The 15391-nt window shown below is 34.6% G+C and overlaps 1 protein-coding gene across 1 annotated transcript in view; it reads left to right on the top strand.

Moving 5' to 3' along the window:
* Positions 1 to 15391, top strand: part of PsGEF (Protostome-specific GEF) — a 91934-nt gene that overhangs the window by 74909 nt on the left and 1634 nt on the right. The window contains exons 16-31 of the mRNA XM_068772457.1: positions 452 to 613; positions 987 to 1142; positions 1222 to 2406; positions 2492 to 2562; positions 2661 to 2764; positions 3559 to 3712; positions 4646 to 4805; positions 5657 to 5775; positions 6010 to 6109; positions 6833 to 6905; positions 7435 to 7554; positions 8740 to 8874; positions 9680 to 9816; positions 10473 to 10626; positions 12676 to 12775; positions 14663 to 14759. Of these exons, the coding sequence (XP_068628558.1) occupies positions 452 to 613; positions 987 to 1142; positions 1222 to 2406; positions 2492 to 2562; positions 2661 to 2764; positions 3559 to 3712; positions 4646 to 4805; positions 5657 to 5775; positions 6010 to 6109; positions 6833 to 6905; positions 7435 to 7554; positions 8740 to 8874; positions 9680 to 9816; positions 10473 to 10626; positions 12676 to 12775; positions 14663 to 14759 (3027 nt within the window). The remainder of the gene's footprint in view (positions 1 to 451; positions 614 to 986; positions 1143 to 1221; positions 2407 to 2491; positions 2563 to 2660; positions 2765 to 3558; positions 3713 to 4645; positions 4806 to 5656; positions 5776 to 6009; positions 6110 to 6832; positions 6906 to 7434; positions 7555 to 8739; positions 8875 to 9679; positions 9817 to 10472; positions 10627 to 12675; positions 12776 to 14662; positions 14760 to 15391) is intronic.

Raw genomic sequence — 15391 nt, 5'->3', positions numbered from 1 at the left:
AAAAACGGTGCCAAATTTCTCATTAAAACTTTCAAGCACGTTCCTTTATCAGTTGTTATTTTGTTCAAAAAAATTATGCTTAATTTAATGTATATTAAAAAAAAGTTTTGTAAATGATTAATATATGTATTACAATATATGCATGTCATTAAAATAACTTAAAATTTATGTTGCTTACTTTAGCTTACTTTAAAATAAATCTCATCATAAAATTACTTAAGAAAATTTTTAAACATTTTGACTGTATTAAAGAGATATATGTAAGTACAAGTTTTGATTTTCACTTTGGTAAGTACTTTTTATTTTTAATTTCACGTCCCACGCATCTATAGTCATCATCATATGCATGTATTATTTTTATTTATAATTTCATTTTTATCCGTAAAATAACTAGATTCTAATAAGTTTCATTGAATATATCCGAATGTACATTGCACTGAATATTTCACAGCAGACTCGTCGCAGCTCGGCCGAAACCCAAACGGGTGCCGCTGGTAGTGCGATAGAAGGAGCAAGAAGCACACGGAGTAGGGGTTCCACGCTTCATTTGCAAAGGTGGATGACGCAACTACCAGAGGCCGAAGAGCTAGATCCACCGGAACCGGATATGGAGGTAGGCAAACATTTAATTTTTTTTTGAACCATTGTTTTTCTTTTTACAAGAAAAAAAGTATATAAAGTAATAGATAAAGATTAAGATTTTAAATTAAAAATAAATAAGAGATCCACGAATCTGCATTGAACTCGCTTAGTGAATTACATCCCAGATCCTTTCTAAAAGGAGTCTTGAGCCCCAACTGTGGGAATATTACAAAGGTTATAACACAAAAACAACGTAAATTAGACAATACCTCACATCATCTCATCTGAGAATTACTTCTGCAGTAGATGTACTTGTTTTGACCCAACACTTGGAAAGTAACATGCGAATATTTAAATATAGATCGAAATATTACCCCCATAATAGTAGTCTATTTATTACACAGATGTGGAGTATAGAAGAGTTAAGAAAAAGATCTAAAGAACTAAATCTTCTAGAAGTAGCCGATCTCGTTACAAAGAATGGAGAACCTAAGGAATTGTCACCTGAAAAAAAGGAAAACGATAGAAGTCCTTCTAAAAGCAGCAATTCTGGAAGTCAAGTAAGAAAAAAGATTTACAACGCTTTAAAAAAATTGTTTACTAATTAAAAATAACATGACTATTTGATTATTTTTACAGATAACGGTTCGAACTAGTCCCGTGGTTGTCGATACGATTCCAGTTTGCAGACAATGTCACAAAAAATGCCTCTCTAAACCGAACAGTCCTTTGGTATCTCAGAAAGAACCGCCTACTCCACCTAAAGCTAAAATTGAAACTTCTCCCCAAACTTCAGCATCAAACAAAAGCTCTACCAGTACATGCAGCGCCAATTGTGATAACAGAAAGCAAAAATTTTTCTGCCACTTAGAACGTAAGGGTGCGATCAAAATACGTCCAGAGGATGCTCCCAAAGCTGCCCTAAAAGTAATCGACTCCATAGAACAGAGTCAAAAGATGCTTAAATCTACATCGTATGACCTAAAAACTGATCCACCAATTCTTCATAGCGGCATGACTAGAAGTCGCACTAAAAGTCGTTTAGAACTAAGAAAAGAAAATTCAATAATGTCTCCGAGTCCCACTTCAAGTAGTCGAAACAGCCCCCTATCCACAAGTCACACGACTTGTAGTTCTATGGTTTTCAATTCAAGTTCAAACGATTTGAGGACTTCTAATTCTAACATTGCTAATCAAGTTCAATGTGTAATCGCACAAGAGAAATATATAAATGAAGTGAAATGTGTTGAAAGTATTAACTTGAGTAAGCCCAGGTCGTCGTTGTCAAACTATTCGTCGCCTGGGTCTATGAAAAAGGAGAAAATAACGAGACAGAAAGCTGAAAATGTACTTAACAAAGTATTAGGTATGAACATAGTAACAAAACGAGAAAATGTCGGTACTTGTCTAAAAACATCATCGGTGTTCTTAGACGATGACTCGATACACGAAGATGATAATGATTTTAAAATAGAAAGAGGTCTTAAAAGATCACCCAGAATGGGAATAGCGGCAGTCAGTAAAATGAACGGAGACATAAACCTTAAGACTGATAGAATCGAAGACTTGAATGCGAACATACATGCGAGCGATGTACTGTCAGATGAGGACTTGGAGCTCGGACCGCTAATGCTGATGGGACTTTCTGCGATTAACCCAGCGGCACATCTCATGCGAGTGGAACCGTTCAAGAGAAGTTCGGACATAAGCATTAATAATGTACATTCAAGACCGTCGAGCCTTTGTTCAGTGAAGTCTGAGTCACCAGTGCCTAACATTGCAATTGTTCCACCCACACCAGATTACAATACTACTAATAAGACTGTAAGTCAAAGTTTCGTCATAATATAACTACACAACTTTATAAGTTTTAATTAAATCTACTATAATACTAACTTTTGATTCGTAGGATGGACTTGTAGATGACTCTCCCGAATCCCCCGATGGCCCTGAAGACTTACCTTACGTTACTTTAAAAAGGTTTGTTATTAAAAATTTCATTGCAAATTACTTTAATTATAGTCATTAGTAATACGTTGTAAAGACTTCGAACGTAAATATTTTGCCGTCAATTTCAGATACGGTACAATGTCAAGCCTTGAAAGATTACCGTCTGATGAGACTGACGATGGCAATTTAAGATTGTCTGCACAAGAACCCGAACCGAAGATACATAATTCAGGCAAGTGTCAAACTCCATAAATACTGGACTTTAGTTATAAAATGATTATATTTTCATTGTAACGCTTCATGCACGTGATATGTTTATTTTCTTTGTAAAGATAAATAGAAAATTTATTTATTCAGCATTGGAAAACTTTGACAGATCTTTTATTATTTTTTTAATCTATCTTTTAATCTTGCCTCTACTTTGCTTCGTAAGATTCTGGAAAGATGAAGAAATTCCACAACAACATGTTTCATTTGATAATCTAATATGCCTATTTTTTGGTTTTGATTGAGGTAATATTTATCAATTTGACAGCCAGGACGAGACATGAAACGAAAATGAAATTGTACAATTTATTCATTACTTTTATTTTAAACCTTACTAACTTTCTCCGGGCGGCACCGAAATTATCAAATAAAAATAACAGACAAAATTATTGAGCTTTTCTCAAAGTCTAATATTTTTTTTATGATTATTTGTTTTAATGTAATAAATCATTCTTATTTTTTTATGAGAACTGAATACTTCGGAAAATAGAAAGGTACTCGATTAAATTTCGATAATTTATGTTTTTCCAATTAGTTCTATTGGAAATGTATATCCAGTAGTGAATGAAGCACTAGTATTGCGATAAACTACAAATTTAATCTACAGCTTGCTCCAGAATTCTAATAAAAATTTAATTATATGTTAATCACTTTTTATTGTTACTTTCTAGATTTTTCTAGGAGATTCTCAAAATATCTTTACACGTTTGAATTACCCAACATGAATCAAAATTGACTAAAAACGAAATACAGTTTCAGCGACGAACAGCGTTGCAACAAGCACAGCCGGTGGTATTATGGGATGGACGGCACGTGCTGGTTCGTTCGTAGTGGAAAAAATGAATATTTTCAGTTACACAGAAAGCGTTCCAAATACTTCGATTGCGCACAAACAACCATCATTCTTGGAAAGGTAAATATTCAAAATTTCAACATTCTTTCCATTACCAAAAATTTCATGACATGATAATTCAAAGCTAAATGACACAAAAGACGTATATTTTTGATTTTTAAGAACACAATTCCTTATTGACTTCAGTAGTTAATAGTCCTAGATAACACAGTGACATTGGACAAATTTATCATGTTCCATTACAATAGATTTTATCACTTTCATTACATAAAATAACGATAAACCTTTCTACATCGTAGGTGGAAAACGACCCAAGAATACAAAACACGATAAGTATGTGTGATAATTCAAGATTAATACAAGTTTTTGAGTGTTATATAGCGAAAATTTTAAAAGTAAATGTTTAGTTTTTAAATATGGAAAATGTGTTAATATTTCAACATGTATTCTTAAATAAATGAAGCTATTCATAGTTGAAAAATTAACGCATTAACCTATAACAGTATATTGATAAACTGTTAAAATTTTTTTTGTAGGGCAAGACTTTTGAATAATGCTAGTCGTATCTTTTCGTCTTTTTCTTTGAATATTTGATACTTTTTAGCCATTTCGTTACGGAACAAGTTATTAACAATTTTAGAAAAAAAATTATTCTAGAATTTAGCTACGAATTTGCATTCTTGATAAATATTTTAAAAAGTAAGATAATCTAGTTGAATTGTTATAGCTATAGCTCAAAAAACTATATCGCTAAAATTGCAGAATTTTCACTTAGTTGTTATATTTTAAGGCATTACATATTAGAATCAGAATTTTCTCGATCTTCATTAGCTTTTTAATTCTTTGTGATAAGATACTTTATTACTAGTAATGTGAGGTGTCTGTTTATGTTGATTATGTATCATATACTATGTTATAGCTAGTTCATAGATTCGTAGAATAAAATTCAGTACAAAAACACAAATATTAAAATATTTATACTTTGACGATTAGGTGTTTAGGTGTGAGCGACTGGAAATCAACAATAGGAACAGAAGAAGGTGTAACAGAAACTGGTGAAGGTAGTGGAGCTAGTGGTGAAGAAGCATGGGGAACACCATCGTCGGGAGACCTGTCTGACAACCTACCCGATTCAGATCACGGCACGTTATCGGTTAGAATAATTTTTACAATTATTTTATTGTTACCAGCGGTATCCTATAAAATATGATGATATATAAAATGCTTATCATAGACTTTCATAAGTGTATTGGAAAATTAAAAAATAGCGAGAAATAAACTGAAGTTTCTCCTTCTTTCTTGGGTTTTTCCTCGTGACTGAGGATGGCAGGTCATGATTCCGCTGTCGTTGCTCTCCAGAGTTTCCTGTTATCAGCAGGTTTTATGGAGACGTGCACGGTGTTGTACGCTTTTGTAACTGTGTTAGTCCATCTACATGCTACACATCACAAGCTGGTCCTGAAGTTCTTGGCTCAAAGTACTTCAGGACTTTACGCAAGCAAATTTTAAATAGTCCTGTCCTTATTTGGAACCCTTTGCATATGGCGGATAAGTAATAACAATAATAATAGTCGAACTAAAATGCATTTGCACATACTTCTTATTAAAATCTAAAAAGTAAATATCTGTTCTTCTAGTCTATAGTTATAGGAAAACATTTCCACAAACTAATACGCTAAAGAACTTTATCGTAAACAAATCTCTTATTAGTGTATAAATAAATTTGATTATTTTTACTATAGCGTTAAAATTTTCCATTCGGAGGTCACTTTTCTTTCAAAAAGAATGCTTACGTTATCCCACCGTATACGTCCAAAAAATTTTAAGGATCTATTGATCTTGGTATAAAACATGTTGATATTTTGTCTCCGCTGTTTATAAGCGATGATGTTATACAATTCACCCAAAGCACACAGCTTACCCATGCGCTCTGTTCCTAATCAAACTAAACGATCTAAGCTTGTAATAATCAAAACCGAATGAACAGAAGCTTTACCGTTGCAGTCACCGACGAAGTCATCATCATCATACGCAGGTGATGACGACACGGAGCTAATGATGGACGAATTGTTAATGGCGCCAACCATAACAGGACCTACAACACTAAGGCCTTTATTACCTAGGTGAACAGATCTCTTTATTCTATTTCTTGTATTGAGCTTCTAGCTGCTTCAGTTTTAGATTCTGCCTTTTTGATCCTGCTTTTTACCCTGTCTTTTGCATGTAATTTAGCACTGTTCTCCCAATTATATCGCTTTAAAGTATTTCTATGCTAAAAATTTAGCTTTTGTAGAGCAGAAACAATACAAAATATGACAAGAGTTAAACAAACTAACTAACGTTAACGTGTAACGTAGGGATGTTTTTAGGAGAAGACTGGAGCCGTTGCTCGAAGAAGATTGTTCCGACAGTGACAGCGAAAACAACAAGCCTACACCCACCAACTCTGACGACCAGGTGAATATTTCTAAAGTATTTTGTGAGTTTATTGCTAACATCATATAAAAATGACATTAATACTAGTTCAATGGATGGTTTAAGTAAATTCTTGTCGTGATAGAGCCGTTAGTATCGACCGTTTGGAATGTTGTGAAGTTATCGAAATTTTTATCGAAAATTCCAGAAAAGTGGAATCGTATAAAATTTTCGATAAGCGGATATAAAAAAAACAAAGAAAGCATGTTATTGACCCTATTCCTAAAATATGAAAAGCATGTCCATTGCATGTTACCCGCATAATATCAAAAATGAATCGTTGGACTTGGAATTGCGGTGTTTTATTTGCAGGATTAAAAAACTATGTAGCCGTTACAAGTCGAAGCAAAAGCACAATCATCTATTCATCGAGCTATTCATACTTTCATCATTAAACTTGATAATTGGTTTAAAAAAAAAACTAAAACTGTCAAAATTTGTGTCTGAATCTAAAGGGAATTCTTGCTTCTGGTTTTCAAAATTTTGACCCAATATCATTTGGAATTCCTGATTCGAAAATTGATTCCGAAATATACTCACACATCTACATGGATACAGATATATAGGCTTCTTGTGACGTGGTTGCTTTGTGCAAGAGCCGCTCGGGATGCCGTCATCATCATTGGCAAATCGCTTTGAGGTGTAGACCGTAGCTAGGTTATGTCTCACATTGTGACTGGTCCGCTGGTGCGGCGCTTGGCGCAGGGCAGCGGGCGTGGCCTCGGTGCTGACGGCTGCTTCGACGCGCCGCGCCGGCCGTTCTCTGCTTCAGGGCCAGGTGAGTCCTCGACTGGAGCCACACTACTATGCCTTACTCAAAAGACTCATACATTCTCTTTCAAATATCACTTTGTAGAGCTTCCAGATATAAATAAGCTTCAGATGGAAATCCAACTTAAACGTCGACACGTATAGGTTGAAGATAAGGATGCGCTCGGACGTAAATACACGGGAATGCACGGACCATGCATGATTTTAAAAATATCCCCAATGGCCATTATTTGTTAGATGTTGTCAGCTCCCTTTATTTCTGTCATACCTGCATGAATGTCAGGCTATGCACTAACACATATAACACCTTTTTCATACCATAGTCCATGTGGCAAGTTTTCATATGTTTTTTATATTTTGTAATTAATTTTTTAAAAAAACTCTATTTTTAATTATAGCTATTTCATTTAACTTGACTTTCATAGGCACATTATTTGCTACATGAGCAATTGCAGTTAATGCATTCTGTTTATGTTTAAGATAATTTATAGAAGTTGACTGAGTATTAGGTCTGTAAAAGATTGTGATGTTAATAGCAGAGGACGGGGATGCGGGCGACGCGCCGGATGCTGGAGAGGGGGGAAGTGGTGCCGACGCAGAACTGACCCCAGATCGGACACCGACCAACGAAGTGCCCTTGACGTCCTTACAATATGGTAAAATCTAAACAAATTAACTTAACTAGCTAATGCAATCATAGGAATAGAAGATAAAGAACGCTGCCATAAAATCCTAAACTATTGCAGGAAAGTAGTCAAGAAGATTACAAACAAAAAAAAAACATTAGTTTTAAAAAATGTTAAATAAAAATAAAAACAGAAAAAATGAATTTTAAATTATGAACTAAATGATATCAAAGAATATAGCGATGAAAGAGAGACGATGCGTGTAACGAATGTTAATGAAAGAAAGGTAACAAAAAATTTGATAAATGAAAGATGTAGCAATAGAAATTGTGACGGATGAGAGAGGAAAACGAAAATAAAATAGTAACAATGAAAAAATTATTGCCCAATAAAGTTCCGATCCCAAACATGACAAAGTAAACGAGTGGCCTCCATTAACAGGGATAGAAGGTTCATTCAACTCCACTGCACCATAAGTCGTTTTTATTGCGTTTAAGGTAACAGGTGTTGCAATTTTCACAGTATTATCGATTTCAGGAATTGCTGATTCGGAAAAAGTATGAGATTTTTTGATGAAATTTCTTTTATCAAATTAGGAGATTTTAGAGACAAGTTGATTTTTCATCAGGCTGTGCGTGATTCAGATAATTGTTGTATTCATGAACAAAAAGAAGCTGAAGAATGCCTTAAAAAGACGTCACGTCGAAAATAAACTGTCATCTGTCTGAAATGCCAGATTTGTTGCATTTCGTGTCCGTTGCTACGTATCATCAACAACTGCCAATGTTTCTAGTTCACCTGGTTTTTTAATGTCCTTCGCAAATGCTACTTTCCTATTTCCATTTGCTTCTTCGATTTTAAGGTTGCTTTGCACTGATGGTGCTTTAGTATGTAGCTCTTTATAATAACTATATTTGGGGGCCATCGCTCAAAAGCATCGGATCAGGGTTTTTCTTTTTCTTGAATACTCTTGGAGTATGTGTGATCACAAAATAATAGCCCTTTTTATAGCTCCTGTCATTTTTCTCTCTACTATGCGTATTGCACATATAAATCCAGAATTAACACCGTGTGGGAATTCCCTCACTAATCCATTCACGGCCAAGCTTAGCAACCTCTGTATCTTGAGCCAATAACTCTACTTATTATCTCGATCACGTATCGATGTCGGATTATTATTAAAAGCAAATTTTATATCACATATACAATTTCTAGTTTCAAAAGAATGTGCGGAGCGAGCCGGTGCTGGTGTTGGCGCTCGTCGGGGCTCAGCCAGTTCAGCCAGCACGCCCTCCACACTCGAGCGTACCACCATCCACAACCCAACGCCCCATCATCAGCTGTCACCAGGTCAGTTAAATATATTTGTCACATGTTTACGAACAACTAGCGTCATCTGTTGACGATTTCTGAAACTGCAGAGTTCCGTCATTTATAAAATATATTTTAGGACACTATAGTCTATTGGCGTTAAGGAAATGGGTACATATTCTCGACAACAACAAGAATGGCAATTGCCTATCATCTTATAAACATCGAGTTTCCTTAAAACTTTTTTTTAAATTTTCGAATTTCGAAGGAACGTTTATTTTTTCACGTATCTATTCTGTGATGTTTATTTAAGTATTGTGTGATATATTATATATATATTTAAGATTGCAATCAATTTGATTGCTCCTTGAAATCGGCAGTTTTAACACATCTTCCAATAGTAATTGAATTTTGTGAAATTATGACATCGGTCAATTTTATTTTATCATCATCATTTTAACCCCAGAACCTCCACTGCTAAACATAAGCCTCCTTCAAAGATTAAAAATGTTGAAGCGGATTAAAAGCGGCCTGTCTTCACCTTCTCCCGATGATCTTTATAATGTCGTCTGTTTACCTACAAGGTGGGCGTCCTATGCCACACTCATAGATTTGTGGTATCACCCCAAAACCTTTAGGCCTATAGTCCAACAGGCACATAACCTATTCATTGATTAATTTTATTTGGATAAATTTAATTATTTAAGCAACAGAGTCACGTGTACCGCCAGTGTTATCAATAATGGTTAAAAACAATTATTTTTTGTTGAAAATGACCAATGTCAAATGTTACTATTATAAATAAAAATAAGTTTTTATTTTAATTTCTTCCTACTTCCTTCAGCTTCGGAGCCCCCCTCAGTCCCGGAACCCACTCCTCAGGAGGAAACCAGGCCCAGATCGCCGGAAGAGCGGCTCAGTCCCAGAGCGGAAATGAGACTGGCCTTGGACCAGGGGAAGGATATGCTAGCAGAACAAGAGGTATATTTACCCGATAATATAGATCTGGTATTAACATCAAAAGTAGTAATTGATGCATTATTATAATATTTTAGGGGTTCCGTATGATAATATGATAATCGTACATTTGTTTCCATTTTTAAAAAAATGGAACTAACCCCTATAGACATGTCAAGCAACAATTCACCGCCCTCCCTTTCCCCCCTTCTTTTTAGAACGGTCTGCATTTTTCTCTAGTGTGATGCCGTAAAATTAAAAACGTATAGTGTTTATATATTTTTAATTTATTTAATACCGTAGCAGACATTTGAAAGATTAGCTTTTAACAGAATCAGAAATATTTGCAAAGCTTACTCTCAAAATTCCATATACTTTGACAATACCGCATCGTAACATATCTTCGATTTTGATGGAAGTCAAATTTCTAACAACTGTTTTAATTTACTTTATAGTTTGTATGAGAAAATAGAGGCTTTGTTTTCACTGTTGTCCTATCACTTTTAATTTTTTTTAGTTAAAACTTTCTAACGCGAAAATGGTAGAGATTATATTTTAGATGCGGTTTTCGGCTCATTCAAGCTAGCTTTACGACTGTCTGATTGGGAAAAAAAAAGTTCTGCGTGCTCTCAACTAGAAAAACCATTAGGAATTCTCTAAGTATTGTTGGAATGTTTCAGGGTGGCGGGTCAGACCCCTGGTCGTTTCGCGTGGCGTGCCAACGGTCGTTGCTCCGGCGCGTGGCGAGCGCCGACGCGGTGACTCTCTGCCGAGTCAACCCGCACCGAACCGTCCCTCATACTACTTCGCGCAGTTCTGTATATGCTTGGAAGCGTAAGTTGTCACAGTTTCACAGCTTGCTAGACACAAGCAGGGTCTCTTTGACTCAAGAAACTAAGCACAGATCAAGTATGACGCAAGATCATATTACAAAATTATTTTCTTCACATACCATTAAGTAAACTTTTATCTATAGTATTGGCAAGGTTTACAGCGATAGATCTACGGTTACCATTAGCAGTTCTCACAAAATAAATTAATAAAGTAGTCAGTGAATAGTATAATAAAATATTCTGTTTTGTCGACAATGCTGTAGGTTTTTACGAGAAATTACCTCGTGCCTTCGAATAATCATGCAATGAATTGAAAATATTAGTCAAACAAAAAGTTTAAAAAAATCGGGCAGCTATGCAAAAGACTTTTAAGTGATAATACAACAAATGAAATATCGAAATACCTCCGTTCAACTTACCGAACCTCCTTAAGAAAAATCTACGGCAGAATCTTTTGAAGAGTTGGCTCGGCACATTGTCCTAAAGCTCAAGGCATTTAACCGTCTGTAGCGCTTGGGCAGCGACTTGAAATAAAATAAAGTACGAGTTAATTTACAATTGAGTATAACTTCCAAATTGTATTGTTTATATGTATAAATTCAAGCTGTATTTACCCATAAGAAAAATTATAAATAATGAAAACGCTGTCGTGACTCGCAGTTAGGAGAGGAAAGATCCGTATCAAATAGCGGCAACCCTCTCCCAACTGTCTGCGTTTAGTAAAAGCAAAAAAAAATATTGTAAAAAAACACTAGCGAATCTCGCTAGTGTTTTTTTACAATATTTAATACAAAATTTAAGAAATTAAATACAAAATTTACAAAATTTACAAAATTATAATTAATAAATAATTAAAAACTAATGTATTAAGGACACGTGAAAGTGTTTACGAAAAAGGAAATTTTGTGCTTTATTTTTATGATGGTCCTTAGGGCTTTTGTAGCATTTCTATACTAGAGATAACTGTAAATAATCCAAAATAAAAAATAATATGTATAAATGTTAGGATACGTCTTTAAAATATTGTTTTTATTTTATTACGAAAAATTCCAATTTTATGTTTATCAATACTTTCTGTAAGCTGAGATTTTGTGATGAACTGAGATATAGTAAAGTTTATAGAAGTATTTAGTTTATATATATTTAAATAGTAGCTCGAGGTTTCTTTGCGAGACGTAATAGTCGCTATATATCTATAACAATATTTTGTTTGTCAGCATCACCTTTATTGTATACTTCTAGTTTTCGTCTTCAAAAATTAAATAAAACAATTATGGCACAAGGTATACATATGTAAAATAAAATTTCATTACCTATTTTATGTCTGACACTAGAGAGATTTAAAAAAAGTATATTATTCTAAGTAAGAAAGGGACTAATACATAGCTACTTCCACTATGCATCAGTAGTCGTGTAATGAAGTGCACCGCCCGCCAGCGCCCTGATAAATGCGCATGCGGCAAACAATGCGAATTACACAACTACTACCGTTAATTCACTCAACGCGTGTTTCATCCTTCTACGGGGCATCCTCAGAAGTAATGTTCCCAAACACGGTGTTTGGAAGTAGCTATATATAAGTTCCGCAAAGTAACGCCTGAATCTATTAGATATGTATTATTCTATCCAATAATACGATACTGATGTTCATAAAATATATGGAGTTAAAAGTTGTTGATGTTCTCTCAGGAAGCTAATTATTGTCAAGAACTCTTTATAAAATTATATTCGTAAAGAGCAACTGTTGAGTTTCTCGCCGGTCTTTTCAGCAGAACTGCCTTCCGAGTTGATGCTGCCGATGCCGATATTATATGTTGATTGACGTTTCGAAAGTGCTTTCACAAGCCTATTTGAATATAGAATATTTTGATTTTATTTTGATATCATTTCAATTAAATAAAAATAATTGAAAAATAAATTATGTAAGCGAGAGAAAAAGTCAAAGAGAAGTAATAACTAACTTTTAGAATTATACTTTAAGGAAAAAAAAAACGTGGAGTCGTCTCATGTGTCGTTGGTTAATAAAATTAATTAAGTTGGAAAATTTCAGTTCCAGAAAGCGAGAAACTTATGGAGATGGAGCAACTGGCACGAGCGGAAGCTCAGACGATGCGTTCGCGGACGCGCTCTCAATGCCAGAACGGGAAGATGTATGTATTCTTGTTTATTAAACGGTTTTATTTATTAGTTCGACCCGTACGGAATTTGTCTAATTTGGGGTTAAAATTAGAAATTGAAATTTAGGCACCTTCCCGTCGTCAGATTGATCTGAAATTTGGTACACACATTTAATTTAGATGACAGTACAATATAATAAAATCAATAACATTATAAATCTAAGATGGCCGCCGATACAAAATAGCGGATTACATATTTTTCCTTAACCCCCTCAATATGGGTATCAAATGAAAGGGCTACACTAATAAAACACAATGATTATGTCAAAATTTAAAATTCAAGATGGACGCCGTTCCAATATCGGACTATGTACATATTTTACCACAACCACCACAATATGGGTATCAAATAAAACCGTTTAAAAAACCTTTTAACTTAAAAGTTTTTTTACCGATTTTTATTGTATTGTATTTCACGGGCAAAGTACCTCATGTAATATTTTTAATAGCGTGATATCAGAGTTGGTGACATCACTAACTTAATTCTGATGATGAATAAATGTCGATTGGAGTCTCTTGTGATTTCACTCCCGATGACAGATAAGAAAGCTCTCAGAACGTTTTCAGAAAGCTTAATGTCAGCAACAAAAGATACAAGTCGCTTCCAAACGGTTCTACATTAAATTTATGGGGGAGCCCAATGTCCAGCAGTGGGTATACTAAGTCTTTAATATTGATGATGATGATGTCAGAAACTCTAGCATCAAGTTAAGGGTGATGCCATAAACTTTCAATACAATAAAGTCGCAAATATATAAGAATCTTTTGAACTTCTAACGCTTGTGTGTGCGCGACTTTGGCCTTCGATTTGTTGTTATTTATTTATATATTTGTCTACCCTCAACAGTATGTTTTTAATAATCATGTTGTTATAAATACGCGTGTGTCCTGCAATAATTATTTCACAACGTGGTCACACGTTCTTCTATATTTTAAGTCTTATAATGACATTGTTTTCGTTTCGCTTAGATTTTATTTCATTTTTAACTATACACTGTATTCTCATTTCTTGAATATAAGCACTCATTTGAAAAAAGATTCCGGGTTATCCACGAATTCAATGCGTATTGAAGTAAGTCACAGGTAATTAGAATTTTATTGTCTCAGGACATATCGATTTTTTCACATCTTTTTACATAAAGTACGTGTTCCGGAATCGTTAATTACATTGTTACTATAAGATGGTATCATAAATGAGGAGATTCGTGTAGGTAAACCAACGAATTGCCTAATTACAATGGGTGCCACATAGTGCATAGAACATATGGAATCTGTGGCCTCAACGTTCTGGAGTGGAGACTACGTACATCTAGAATGTGGACAGACGACCTGGTTAATAATACCTAATAGTCCTATTGGAAATCTATGGGAGAGTCACAGGATGTCCACTATTGGACATAAATAGTGGACATCCTGTGACTGAATTAAATATAATAAAGGGACTAATATAGCTACTTCCGTAATGTAACATTATTCCTGAGGATGCCCCGTGGAGGGGTGAAACACGTGTTGAGTGAATTAACGGTGGTAGTTGTGTAATTCGCATTGTTTGCCGCATGCGCTTATATGAGCGGGCTGGCGGGCGGTGCAATTCATTGCACGACTACTGCCGCATAGCGGAAGTAGCTATATATTAGTCCCTTTCTTACTTGGAATGGAATTCCGCAAAGTAACGCCTGAATCTATTAGATGTGAATTAAATATGAATGACGATGCTATATTAACACATAAAGGATTTTTGTTTAATGCATTAAACCTGAAGATATATACATTAATTATTATATTTGGTTTCTTAAGGTACAAAATATTTTTGATTTGTTGAAGTATGGTAGTTAGTAAGGTAAGGACTTCTGTGTGCAGATTGGGTTTCCTCCGTCGCCGGGCGTCATCCGATAGTCCGCGCCGTGAACCCTTCACGACGGGCTCCGAGAGGCCATTTTCACCACGACGCACGACCGTGAGCAACCACGGATATTACAAGATTTGCTTTGTTAATGGCTCTGTGTAACATTGCTCGCACACAGCTTTTGAAAGTAGGCGTGGCTAAACATACAGGGTGATTGGTTTTAATATAAAAACTTTAAAGAGTGTCAAAATCTAGCTTATTTGCTGTCAATTATTATACGGTATACCCTAACCAAAAATTCAAAAATAAATAACGTAGTAATAATATAGTAATAAAAAGCGTTTTCAAAATTCAGATTACTACATATTAAAATTAATTATCGTTTACTATATGTCCCTACAGACTTCGTAGTGTCTATTTCAGAGTTATCATTTTATAGAGACTGATTGTAAACAGGTATAAAAGCTTTAAATATTTTTGCTAATTAATAAGCTATAATTTCACCCCTTCAAAGCTTTTGAATCCATCATCAATCACCCTGTATAGTTACGACAAAATGAAATAGCTCATTACAAATTTAGCAGCGCCTACGCATCGACGCCAATCGGCTGGATTTAAACGGTGAAACATGAATTGGCAAATTTAAAAAAGTAACAATATAAATTTACGAAATTAATGTTGTAGACTAAATTATTAACGTCAAACTAATAACTAACGATAAAAGGTGACGAAAAATATACATA

This window comes from Battus philenor, unplaced genomic scaffold, assembly GCF_028537555.1.
Source record: "Battus philenor isolate CCGP_79_NKW_IND1 unplaced genomic scaffold, ilBatPhil1.0.hap1 SCAF_5, whole genome shotgun sequence".
Taxonomy (NCBI): Eukaryota; Metazoa; Arthropoda; class Insecta; order Lepidoptera; family Papilionidae; genus Battus; species Battus philenor.
This window is presented reverse-complemented; position numbering and strand designations above follow the sequence as displayed.